Raw genomic sequence first — 13,033 nt, 5'->3', positions numbered from 1 at the left:
TCTGAGTTTGCATTGCAAGTATTTTCAAGGTGTTCCAGCGTTCTCTCTCACTGTAATAAAACCCAGTGTGGAGGTTTGAGACATCCCTGATCCCATGCAGGACCTTTAACACTGCCGTTCTGTGTAATAACCTTCAGCAGGAAAGGATTCTTTAGTGCCTGAAGGCGGTCAGGATGAGTCCAGCTGTGCAGTGAACGGGTGCAGCCCACAGCCGGAGCCCGCTGAGGTCAAGGAGTCCTCCCCAGTCTGTCCTCAGTCTGAGCATCACACGGCAGATGAAGACGGACTGAAACACCTGAGCACCGTGTCACCCTGCAGCCTGGACAGCGTCTTCAGAGACCCAGAGGTGATTTATGATGACGTGCCTGCAGAGGGCCAGCAGCACCCAATGGAAGGTGAGAGGTTTGTCTTTATTGATCAGGGGTGAATGCAGCCTCTCTTTTGTCCTTCTTCCTTATGGCCAGCAGGGGGAACCTTGACTTGTTGCAAAATGTTTAAGTGATTAATATGAGTCTCGATATATGACCTCTGTAAGCAGTTTCTTGATGACTTTATGTTCTCAATGCAAAGCTTAAAGTCTTCTCCAACACATCATGATGATTATTTTGTAAATTTTGAGCACATTTAGAGTAAAATTATCGACCCTGCACAGACTGACTCAAGGTTTTTGCTCTTATTTTCGTGCATTGAGAGGCTGTCGGCTGCATATTGATGTTAAAAAGAGACACAAGTCTTACACAGTGTTTTTAACCCTCTGTCTCCCTCTCTCTGAAGACGCTGATGATATCTACGAGGACATCCAGAGACCTGATCATCATCACCGCGGCTCCAACGGCTGGAGCTCCAGTGAGTTTGAGAGTTATGATGAGATGTCTGACAGTGAGGCCGTCTCTCCAACTGGCCAGAGCAGCAGCAGCAGCAGCAGCAGCAAGGTAAACCACTCAGAGATATTTCTTCATATATGAATAAATGAGAATAATCTCCATTAGTGAGGACATCCTGTGCAGATTTTGTCTTCATCTACCTGCAGAGACAGAAAACAACAGAAATGGATAAAATAATAAAATATTAAAATGAGAAAGAGGACAGTAATATGAAGTACTTTAACATGTAATAAAAGTATTACTATAAAACTCAATAAAATATATCTAATACACAACCACACACTGCCTGAGAAGTGGAGCGTGCCTCGTGGTCTCCAGTAGTGCTGTGAGACGTGAAATGTTAGATGAAGGTTTCGTTCATGCACGTAATCCCACGTCAACAAACCCTCCAGCTGCAGTGAGGGCCATGGTTTGCTCCATCTCCTGTCGCTGCACTGCATGATCAGGAACAGTTCATGTTGTGTACAATCAGGGTGGTTTCTTTGATGCATTTCAGAGCAGAATTAAGATGAATAACTCTGTAGTAATATCTCTCTGTGAGTAACTGTTTCAATCATCTCATGCAGCCATGAGTTGCAGAACTGCTGCCTGTTGTGAAACATGTTTGAAAGAGGTTCACTGCCAAACTGATAGACGTGATAATTCAATCAATGAAATAAGATGAGATAAATACCAGAAAAAAACAAGATAAAAAAATAAAATCGATGAATCGATAGAAATAGAATAATAAAATAAAATACAAAATAAGTTAAAGGTTACTTCTCTGCTTCAATCTGTGACAATTAATTGTACAAAGCAAGCCAGAAACCTTTGTATGGTCATAGACTCAGACCTTAATTTCAGCTGCTACATTAAGACAATTACAAAGTCAGCCTACTATCACCTTAAGAATATATCAAGGATTAAAGGATTTATATCTCAGCAGGATGCAGAAAACTTGTCCATGCATTTATCTTTAGCAGACTAGACTACAGTAACGGTGTCTTTACAGGACTCCCTAAAAAGTCCATCAGATGACTGCAGCTCATACAGAATGCTGCTGCTCGAGTCCTAACAAGGACCAAAAAAGTGGACCACATCACTCCAGTTCTCAGATCTCTAAACTGGCTTCCTGTCTGTCAGAGAATAGACTTTAAAATCCTCCTGATGGTTTATGAAGCACTGAATGGTTTAGGCCCAAAATACATTGCTGATCTGCTACTACTTTATGAACCCCCTCGACCTCTGAGGTCATCAGGTACTGGTCTGCTTTCAGTCCCTAGAGTCAGAACGAAACATGGTGAAGCAGTGTTTAGTCGTTATGCACCACATATCTGGAACACACTCCCTGAAAGCTGTAGGTCCTCTCCAACTCTCACCTCTTTTAAATCAAAGACTAAAACTTTTTTATTTGCCACTGCCTTCCTAACTTAGCTCATTTTAACTTGTTTTAAACTAAAATTTGAATTTTATTCTTAACATATTTCTAATTGTCATTATTTTTTCAATTGTGCTCTTTCATGCTTGTCTGAATGTTTCCAATGCTTTGAATGTTTTAATGTAAAGCACATTGAGTTGAGATGAATAACTCTGTAGTAATATCATCTCATGCAGCCATGTGTTGCAGAACTAATGACTGTTGTGAAACAGGTTTTAAAGAGGTTTGCGTCACCTCACTTCCAAACTGGACATGATATTTGGATCCTCATGCAGGATGCCTGCTCATCAGAGTTATTTCAGTTCCACTTTTTCCACTTAGTTTTACTTTCTATTTTTATCAGAATCCACTTCCTGGAAACCGTCTATGTTTCGCTCTAGTTTTATGTCTCTCTGTTCTGATCCTGACTTCTTTTGTGCTGGAAAAGTTTCCAGACAAGATTCTTTTTAGCCGTTTTTAATTTTTACTCTGATTGTGAAACATTAAAATAAAACATTGTGCTGTTTGCTTTCCAAATAAAATGATTAAAGCTTGGCAAAACTTAAGTGGAGGCTGTAAGGGATAAACCGTTTTGGAGTTTTGCAGAAACACGTCGTTCAATATTTGAATCCTGTGGTTGTATTGCAGCTTGAGAAAGCAGATATTTTAGGCTTTTATTTTGTTAAAGTTGTTGAAATTCTCCTTAAATGTTGATAGCAGTCAAAAAATAACGTCTTCTTAGTAATTGAATTCACACTCTCACAATCTCTCCATGCACGTCGAGAGAAGCAGAGCACGTTTATGTGTTTTGGGAGGGGCTTTACATCTTCTCTGATGTGATCTGTATTCTTGAAACTTGCTTATTTTTGCAGGTTTCTCAGAAGCTTCCTCACATGCCATCATTCCTCTTCTGCTTATGATGACTGAACACAGGAGCATTAATAAGAAACAGTGCTTTCTAAATGCATACAATGCAGAGAAACAGCACAGAGATAAAATTCTCTGCATGCTTTACTTGTCATTCATTGTGTTGGAATATTGACGAGTGTGTTTTAAAGATTAGGATCACTCTTTTCTCTGCATGCAGCTATAGGTTGAGATAAAAAAAGTCCCACTCGTGTGTGCACTGACCCCAGAAAGTACACGCCGGTCCCGCCTTAGTCTCCCCTCTGTGGGGAATAGCTGTACGTGTTTTATTTATTATGGAGTGAATGAAACTTAGTCTGATGAAAAGAGGAAGTGACTTCTGGTCTTAGCGTCTCGCTCTGTCAGCACTTCTCCCTCTGCTGCTGGACTTTCCCTGCGCCGCTCGTGTGTGAGTGTTTTGAAAATGAAACAGAGTGGTTTGAGTGAACTCTCAGCGTGGAGTTGATCTGAAGTTACTCTGCTGGAATAAGACGTTTGAGGAGGTGTCGGATGAGCTGGATGTTGTTGTCTTTTTAAGGGTTTTGAAGGAGGCTTTGTGAGGTAGGTGTTTTGTCTTTTAAGCCAAGAATCAGAGCAGATATCTGGAGTAATCAGCTACTGACTTAAATCACCTCACACACTTCATCTTAAGTCTTGAAATCCTTAACCTGTCTGAGTGTCTGCACAGATTCAGAGACTTATCTTAAGAGTTTCATGAGTTTTGTGGCCTTAAATTGTGAATCAGCTTCAAACAATGTGTTTAGACTCACCGGCATTTGAAGTTGCAGACAGGTCTGGGTTTATAGTTTGAAGCAGTTCGCTGCGGAGTCGAATTGGTGCAGGTTTCTGTTGTCTTAGTGTCTCAAATGTATCTAATCATGTTTAAAGACAGTTCTTGTTTGATTTTTTAAACTCCAAAACAAAAAACAAATTCATCTCAAAGACTCTAAAAAACGCAACAATAACAATCAATCTGGAGAGCTGTCTGAGAGCTGAAGTAGCTTGCAGAGAATTAAAGGGACAGTGTGTGTTTTTTTAAAAGTGTTTTTGTATGAGGTTCTTGTCAATAGTCAGTGTATAACCTACAGGAATATCCGGTCAGCTCGGACCAGCTGAATAACCAGGACAGAAGCTATACTCACCCTCTGCAGATGGAGTCCTCTTTAACACGTAACTTAGATTATTTTAATAAACTCTGACTCAACACCGATGTCGATGTGAGGGTTCTCTGGGAAGTTTTTCAGCGCCTTACTTTGCCCATTTGATTTTGCAACATTCACAGACACATATTCCTTGGCCTGCAGCGCATGGATCATCTAATCGTGTCTTTTATGTACCATGAATTCTGACATTTTTGCACCTCAGTTTGAAGCTTCATAGTCTAAACCATAGACTGTTTTGAAGATGATCATTGATGGGTACCATATTGGAAACTTAACCTAACTTCTGTCAAGCTAATGTGAGGTAAAGAGGCAGATCTTTAGCCTCTTTGCTAACAGCTATTGTGTTCCAGCCTGTCAATCAAGTCAGCCATGTCCTTATTTAATCAAAACTCGCAATATCTTCAAATACAACGAGTTGAAACTGTAAACATGTTAATTTGTAAATATCGTCCTTTTTGAATGTATGTGTATCTGGTTTTTGGTGTTTCTGCAGCCAGCCTCAAGTGGAGGCTCGATGAACTGCAGTTTTTGGCACTTCGGCAACGGCTTTATATTTTAAGACCGGAGGTTGCCACTTGGTCTGGACATGACAGAGCTGATTCAGTGAACTGTGTAGAGCTAGTTATCTCAGCTCAGTCTTAAGCAGCTCAGTCTTAAGCAGCTAGCACAGTGTGTGTTGATAAGCAATGTTTGATGTAGCTTCTGAAAAGTGAAGAAAGCGGGTAAAACAGCAGCGTTCAGTGAGGCTGCAGGGAACTCTTGATGTTGAGTGATGGAGACTGCCGCTGTTTGTGAGCCGCTGGTATCCTCTGATTCAGAAAGGTCTCGAATTTCTTTTATCAAATCCCACTCCTGGCAGCAGGAGCTCTCTGGGTTCATGGGTTCACAGTTTACACACCTGCATCACCAGGTAACTCAGCATCTCTGCTGCTCTCCAGTTAGCTCAGAGGCTTCTCTCGTCTCTCCTTCGTTCTTCCTCTATGAACTCCGGTTCATAAAGTCTCACTCAGAGTCTCTCAATTTTTAGTTTGGTTGTACTTTCCTCTCCTTTGAAGCTGCAGACTCAACCAGCTGATCAGTGCACTGCAGGGGGAGGAACATGAATGTGCCGCAGCCATGAACGTCGCAAAACAAATGGCCTCTCTGACGTCAAAGTAAAGCGCTTAAAATTCTCTAAACAGACTCACTCCTACATCAGAGTTTGGGTCAGAGTTTCTTAAAATTTATAATGACAAAATCTCTTCTCTCTCTTTTTAAAACTTCTGAATAAACTCATTGACTCAGCAGATGATGTTCCCTCTGTGTGAATAAAGAGTCTCTAGCAGGTGAGTTAACCCTGACCTCTGTCTTTCTGCTCTTTCTCTCTCTCTGTGTTGGACCTCCAGCTGCCTGCAGATGTGCTGAGGCTGAAGGAGCGCTGTGCTGTCACCAGGAAGGAGCTGGCTGTGCGTCTCAATACTCCTCATGTCGCCAACATCAAACAGAGCTGTGACACGAAGGCATGTCTTAACAAATCAGTCTATCAGTGAGGAGGAGGAGGTGGAGTGGTTAGATGTATTAAACCCCTGTCTCATTTGTTTTTCAGGTGCAGCAGTTGATGAAAGCGGCGAGGAATGGTACCAAAGACAGTTTGGAAAAGACAAAGTTAGCCATGATTCGCAAAGTGTCGTTCCTGCACAGAAAAGACTCCATAGGTTTCAGTAAATAAGACTAAAACTCACCTTTAACTCAATAAATGAAGCACGTTGTTTGATTGAACTTACCTGTGATGATAACGTGTCTGTGTTTGATTCCTCAGGTGATGGAAAGGACGATGCAGGCTATATGGATGTGTCTGTGTGTGAGCTAAAACATCCTCCGCCTCAGCTCGGACCCATGCCCGAGGGGCTCAGCAGTCAGCAGGTTTGTATGCAGACCTGTGTGTGTACAGTATGCATTGGGTTGCATTACACATGTTTAAACTCCTGTGTATCATAATGAGCAGATGCTTTTTTTAAATCACATTTGTGAATCTTCCCCTCAAATTTGTAACCTATTTTCTCACAAATTTTATTTAATTTTTTCCACAAAATGTCAACTTTATTATATTTTACATTTGTGACTCTTTTCTCACAAATGTGCAAATATCCCCCCTAAATTTGCAACCTTAGTTTCACACATTTACCTTTTTCAAAAGAATTTTGAAATTCATAATCTTGCAGAATTGCAATTTTTTTCTCACATATAATCAATTTTCTCTTAGAAACTTTGTCGCTGTTTCTCATATATTGCCCTTTTTATCGGACACATTTGCCCATTTTCCCCTCAAATCTGCCACTTTTTTCTTACAAATATGTTTTTTTAAACAAGTCTGGGACTTTAAAATCTTATAAACTTGTGACTTTTTTCACACAGATTTGTGAATCTTCCCCCAAAATGTGCAACATTTTGTATCTCACAATTTTTTTTTATTGTCAACACATTTGCAGCTTTATAATCTTATAGATGTGCCACTTGTGCCACATTTCGTAGAAAATGTGCCCTGTGATACTTTTTTCTAACAAATTTGTGAATTTTCCCTCCAAATTTGCAACCATATTTTCTCAAAATGTTTTACTTATTTTTTTTCCAACACATTTGCAATTGTATTATCCTATATATTTGCCAATATATAAAAAAGAAATTAGTGAATTAGTGATAGAAAATGTGCCTCTCTTGTCAAAAATTGCCCTCTTGTTTTAGAAAATGTGCATGTTTTTCCCTCAAATTTCCATTTTTTTTTTCATAAACTTGACTTTTTTTCTCACTAATTTATACTTAAAAAAAAAAGTGTTACTTCTGAATATTTTAAATTTGGGACTTATTTTCTCACAAATTTGTGACTTTATAATCTCACTAATTTATGGCTTTATTCTCAGAACTTTGTGAATTTCAACTCGGAACTTTAATCTTCTCCTCTGGCCCTGTTTTTATTTTTGTGGGCCTTAACACGCCCTCGTAACTAACTGTCCCTAAAACATGAATTCTCACTTGCAGATCTTTTATTTTTACATCAGTCATAAAAAGTCCAGGGCTTAAACTGGCTCAGAGTTACATTTTCTTTACTCCAATTTAAAGGGCTGGTTTCAAAATACTCCACGGTGACTCTTTGTCTTCATTAATACCAAATCATTTGTATTACACAGAGCTGTGATTTGTTTATATTCACGTTTACTTTGCTGTCTTCTCTGTCATATTCATTCTCACCTCAGTGAAGCTTTCAGTTTATATTTTAACCTCAGAAAAAACAGAATCCTCCTTTTTTTTAAGTACGTTTTGTGTAAAATATCACAGAGAAGGGTTCAGTTTCATTTGTGGTACCTTGACTTTAGTTAAACAAGAAGGCAGAGATGAAACCTCGTACATGTATCAGTGTGTGTAAAAAAAAACAACGTTTGATGTATGTGTTTGTTTGAGCTTCTCTTTACCTCATTCAGGTAGTCCGGCGTCTCATCCTCAGCTCCATCGTGCAGAGTGAGAGCAGCTACCTGGACTCTCTGAAGAGAATCCTCCAGGTGAGAAACATCAACTTCAAAATATGCAAGATCTAAAAATCACTGACAGAGGTGCCCAACAATCTTAAATGTACCACCTCTGACCCTCCTCCCCTCTCAGGAGTACCAGAAGCCCATGCTGGAGCAACAGAACTGGATCCTGAGCCCCAAGAAGGTCCGCCAGATCTTCTACCGCCTGCAGGAGATCCATCAGTGCCACTCCATGTTTCAGATTGCTCTGGCATCCCGCGTGGCAGAGTGGGATCACAGTGAGAAGATCGGAGACCTGTTTGTGGCCTCGGTCAGTCGCAGACACCTTTCCTTCTTCCTCTTCTGCTGTCTTTCTCTGATTCCTTCTTCATTTCCTCCTCCATGTCTCTCTCTTTCTTCTTCAGTTCTCGAAGTCCATGGTCCTGAACGTTTACAGTGACTACATCAACAACTTCACCAACGCCATGGCTCTGATCAAAAAGGCCTGCATGTCCAAACCCGCTTTCCTGGACTTTCTGAAGGTTTGTTTTTTAACCATCAACATGTTGTTGAGAAAAAGATGAGAAGGTTAGAAAATGATTTCTGTTGCTCGAGCCATACTGGCTCAGGAAACATTTAAAATCTGGATTGAGGTGAGCACGAGGACATTTTTAGAGTTGCTAAGTTTGCTATTGGAGGACTCTGCATTGTCTACATTATGGGGAGCAAACTCTGTGTGAAGAACTTGTGTTTGCCTTATGTCATACCTGATTAAGCTCTCCATCACACCTCAGTAAAATAACAACATGATCTTATTCCTGATGAAACCTTCTCTCCATGTGACTCTCAGAAGAAGCAGGCGACGAGCCCGGACAGGATCACTCTGTACGGCCTGATGGTCAAACCAATCCAACGCTTCCCTCAGTTCATCCTCCTGCTGCAGGTGAGTCTCAGACGAACTTCAGCTCATGTAATGTCCTTGCTTCTTTAAATGATGAAGTTAGTCAGGATCCTGAAACTAAACTGTGAGAGTCAATGTTTAGTAAGCATCAGAGTGTGATCTGGCGGTCAAGTGGAACATTTGGTTTTAATTTGAGATCTGAAACTTTGTGTAGGAGTTTGTGACCTCAAAGGAAGGATGATAAAAATGTCTCAAATTTTCCCCTCATCACCTGACGTCACAAAACAAAGACACACAGGTGTTACTGCAAGACTCTGCCATCCTTTGCAGCTACAGAGGAGATGAAAACAGGATTTATTTATCAGATACATAATTCAAGAATTATCTACAACACACAGGGGGACAGTTACTGCTGCAGGACTGCACACTGCAGGGGGATGAGTTTAATGCAGATATGTTGAGATTAAAACATGCAGCTCTACTCTTTGTTTTTGTTGTGTTTTCACTTCTTGTTAAAAGGAAGGCATGCAAAACATATCAAATATCTTCTTTTCTAACCTTCACATTTGGGTCGGGACTGAGAGAATGACATATCGGGTACAAGAGGCCAGAGTAAGTTTCCTCTGAAAGGTTTCTGGTGTCCTAAAATTAAAACATAACTCGCTGATCTCTGAATGCACGTTTAACCTGTGGAGGGATCAATCATATGAGTCAGCTGTCACTGTTTTTTTGCTGACAAAGACATAAGATTGGTTTATTTCATACACTAATGGTGTTAGTTGTGAAGTTATACTATAGGCCTACATAGATATATAGAGCTACACCAGACTCCATGATCTGATGTCTTATTTTCGTTTAAGTCTTTAATCCATATTCACTCAGTCCGTCTCTCTGTCGCGTTCTCTCTCTCTCCCTCCGCATGTCAGAGTGTAAACACGGCCCGTTTAATTATTAATTTAACATTTAGCAGAACACGGGGTTACAGTGGGTCAGCATGTTATCAAAAGCTCCGACATGCACCAGTATTGTAGAGGATTACATATTGATAATATGAGAATAAAAATAAAATAATTTGTTATGACCCAAATATTGACTGAGGCAAAGACACAGAGGTGAGAGCTCATAATAACCTGACAAGCCACAGTCAGGTCATGTAAACAGCTTGACATATTAACTGTTTTCAGACCTGTGAATGGTATTGAAAGAGACAATGAATAGACTGACAAAATATTTTTCCAACTAGATTAGACTATTGTGTTAAAATCTGGTGATTCATAGTTCTGTAAAACGAGTCTACAGTTTAGCTGAACATCAGACTTCCCTTTGTCTTTATAGGCATCAGACTAACATGTGAATGATGAGACTTTAAATCTTCCAGAATATGAAATTTGACATTCATCCAGGAAGTAGCCGTCATTTAATCTTTTTAATTAAATAATTCTTAGGAAGGACCCTCAAATTGTTGGTAATTTAAACGCATAATAATCGGGATAATCGTGAAACCCTGATTATTTCCCTCACAATAATCATACCACCAAAATCTCTAATCGTTGCATCCCTAGTTACTCTCATTTTAGAAGATATCAATCAATCTTTATTTATACAGTGCCAATCCCAACAAATGTTATCTGAAGACTCTTTACAAACAGAACAGGTCTAGGCCGTACTCTACGTTATATTATTAACAAAGACACAACATCAAGACAGGATAAGATCCAGTTCCTTCTTACAAACAGGACTCAGTCTGATCTCATCTTAATCCACCATGAGCAGAACACTTTGCAGCATTTAGCAAGTTACAGCGGCAAGGACAAACTCCCTTAACAGGCAGAAACCTCGAACAGGACCAGACTCATGTTAGACAGACCTCTGCGTTGACGGATAGTAGAAGTTGTAGCAGCTGGAGTCTGGCACGTCCACAGCAGCAGGCCGTCTACGGCAGAGATCCAGAGGAACCTACGAGACAAGGGAGCTCAGGGACTCCAGAAAGGTCTATGGTTAGTAACTTTAGTGGGACAGGAAGAGTTAAAGTAAGTGATAGACAGAGAGAGGGGAGAGAGGGGATCCCAGTGTGTCAGTCCCCCTGGCAGTCTAAGCCTACAGCAGTCTCAGCTTATAGCGGTCTAAGCCTATAGCGGCATAACTAAGAGCTGGTCCAAGCCTGAGCCAGCTCTAACTATAGGCTTTATCAAAAAGGAAAGTTTGAAACCTACTCTTAAAAGTAGAGAGGTTGTCTTCCTCACAGCCCTGACTGGTAGATGATTTCAAAGGAGAGGGGCCTGATAACTGAAAGCTTGACCTCCCATACTACTTTAAGGGACTTAAGGTATGACAAGCAGGCTTGCATTTTGGGAGCGCTGTGTTCTAGAGGGATAATAGGGCTATGAGCTCTTTAAGATACGAATGAGATAATTGATATGTATGATTAAAAAGACCTGAAGGTTAACTTAAATCAGTCAACAGTATCAATGTGAGGTCGGTGACAGTCAGTTCATGATGGAAACTGTGAGATGCCAAGAGGAGGAGGGGGATATACTTTTGAATTTCGTTTCTGATTCTCTCTCTCAGACTTGGAAAAAACAATCATTTCTTGTGTTTCACTTCTCTCAGGTAGCGATACTTCCTTCAAACCAGCCTGTTCCTGCGACACTCACCACAGATACCAAACAAAGCATAATTTAATCATGTTTTAATGCAGTTTACAAAATACTACAACTCTTAATAGAAGCGTAATTGCAAGGATGTCGACCAGCATCTCTTTGTAGCTCTCTGTCCATCAGTATCTTCCCTCTTCCGTCACATTCAGGTGTTTCTCTCTTGTTTTTCTGCATCAGGACATGCTAAAGAACACTCCTAAGTCACACACTGACCGGCTACCCTTGCAGCTCGCTCTCACCGAGCTTGAGACGCTTGCAGAGAAACTCAATGAACAGAAACGTCTGGCTGATCAGGAGGCCGAGATCCAGCAGTTAGCTCACAGCGTCGGGGACCGAAACCTCAACAAGGTGAGGCGTCAGACTTTTTAACACACGTGCATGTTCATTGAAAGAGTCCAGTCAAACAAAGCTGCTCCTAACTTCTTCCTCCTGGTGTAAGAGGAGTGTGCAGTTTTGCAGCAGTGTGTCTGAAGAGCTCTTCTTCTGGTCTGTGTTTGCAGCTGCTGAACTCGGAGCATAGGCAGCTGATCCAGTGCGAGCTGCTGACGGAGATCGTTTACGGTGATAAAGGTCAAGTCCTCAAGTCCAAGGAGAGAAAGGTTTTCCTCCTCAACGACACCCTGATCTGTGCCAACGTCAACCTGAAGTAAGTACCTGCAGTGGATCAGGTTCAGCTGCAGGAGATTGCTTTCAACAAGGGTCTAAAGATTGAGATATTAAAGATGTGTTTTTAACAGAATCATTTGTCCACCAGGGGGCCCCCTGACATCAGCAGCCTGGTTCCTGTGGGTCCTAAGTACACGGTGAAGTGGTGCACCCCGCTGCTGCAGACTCAGGTGGTGGAGGTGGGACAGGACAGTCTGCAGAACAGTGAGGCGGTCGTCTCAGTCAGGAGACACAACTCAACCTCTAGCACCTCAGGTACATACACACCTCAACGTCTGCAGCTCGACACAGGGACAACAGAGCATGCAACAACAGATCCTTCATGCAAACTCTTAAAAGCACTGAGGATTGTTTTCTGTTAGTTGTTTTATGTATAGTGTAAAAATCAACCCTTTAATCTGTACATTAGCTATGATAAAGGCTGATTATTGTTGTTGTTTTTTACTTAATTGATGATCAATTAATCAAAAAAAGATACATTTTAAAAGGATGGTCGTTATTTTTTCACACACTAGTAATAGATTTTTTTATAATGTTTTAAAATCATGAATTTTAACATTTAATCACAAAGTTAAACGGCTAAAAGAAGCTTTTAAAAACTGGAATAAGATTGCTGTTTGAGAATTTAAATTGATGATGAAGGTGTACAAAAATGTTTCCAGCTGACTGCAGGATTATTTGCATCTTCAGTCCGTTATGACGTGAAATTTTGAACAAATGTGTCATAAATAATTTTAGTCGTTGCTAATTAGAGCTCATAACCTGGATTTATGTTTCAGGTAAAGTCTTCCTGGGTCCTCCCCGGCTGTACCAGGACCTGGAGGAGCTGCAGCATGACCTTGGTGTGGTGGAGGAGGTGTCAGTGTTGGTCAGCACGCTGCATGGAACCTACCAGGTGACATCTCCCGTCCTTTTCTGTCACACTCAGTGTTTTTTCTCGGCGTTCACATGACTGATGATAGACTTCTTCAACCTGCA

At 40.8% G+C, this 13,033-nt stretch overlaps 1 protein-coding gene across 2 annotated transcripts in view; it reads left to right on the top strand.

The window, feature by feature from the left end:
- Positions 1 to 13,033, top strand: part of arhgef10lb (Rho guanine nucleotide exchange factor (GEF) 10-like b) — a 54,574-nt gene that overhangs the window by 20,548 nt on the left and 20,993 nt on the right. The window contains exons 6-18 of one of the 2 annotated variants that reach the window (XM_034694774.1): positions 138 to 395; positions 775 to 932; positions 5,735 to 5,848; positions 5,935 to 6,049; positions 6,148 to 6,251; positions 7,805 to 7,882; positions 7,983 to 8,162; positions 8,257 to 8,373; positions 8,682 to 8,774; positions 11,567 to 11,737; positions 11,890 to 12,035; positions 12,144 to 12,310; positions 12,835 to 12,950. In XM_034694774.1, coding sequence (XP_034550665.1) covers positions 138 to 395; positions 775 to 932; positions 5,735 to 5,848; positions 5,935 to 6,049; positions 6,148 to 6,251; positions 7,805 to 7,882; positions 7,983 to 8,162; positions 8,257 to 8,373; positions 8,682 to 8,774; positions 11,567 to 11,737; positions 11,890 to 12,035; positions 12,144 to 12,310; positions 12,835 to 12,950 — 1,817 coding nt within the window. The remainder of the gene's footprint in view (positions 1 to 137; positions 396 to 774; positions 933 to 5,734; positions 5,849 to 5,934; positions 6,050 to 6,147; positions 6,252 to 7,804; positions 7,883 to 7,982; positions 8,163 to 8,256; positions 8,374 to 8,681; positions 8,775 to 11,566; positions 11,738 to 11,889; positions 12,036 to 12,143; positions 12,311 to 12,834; positions 12,951 to 13,033) is intronic. The other variant, XM_034694775.1, reaches the window with a different exon arrangement.

The sequence above is a fragment of the Notolabrus celidotus genome, chromosome 11, assembly GCF_009762535.1.
Source record: "Notolabrus celidotus isolate fNotCel1 chromosome 11, fNotCel1.pri, whole genome shotgun sequence".
In the NCBI taxonomy this organism is placed as follows: Eukaryota; Metazoa; Chordata; class Actinopteri; order Labriformes; family Labridae; genus Notolabrus; species Notolabrus celidotus.
Note: the sequence above shows the minus strand (reverse complement) of the source record. Positions and strands in the feature narration are given on the sequence as shown.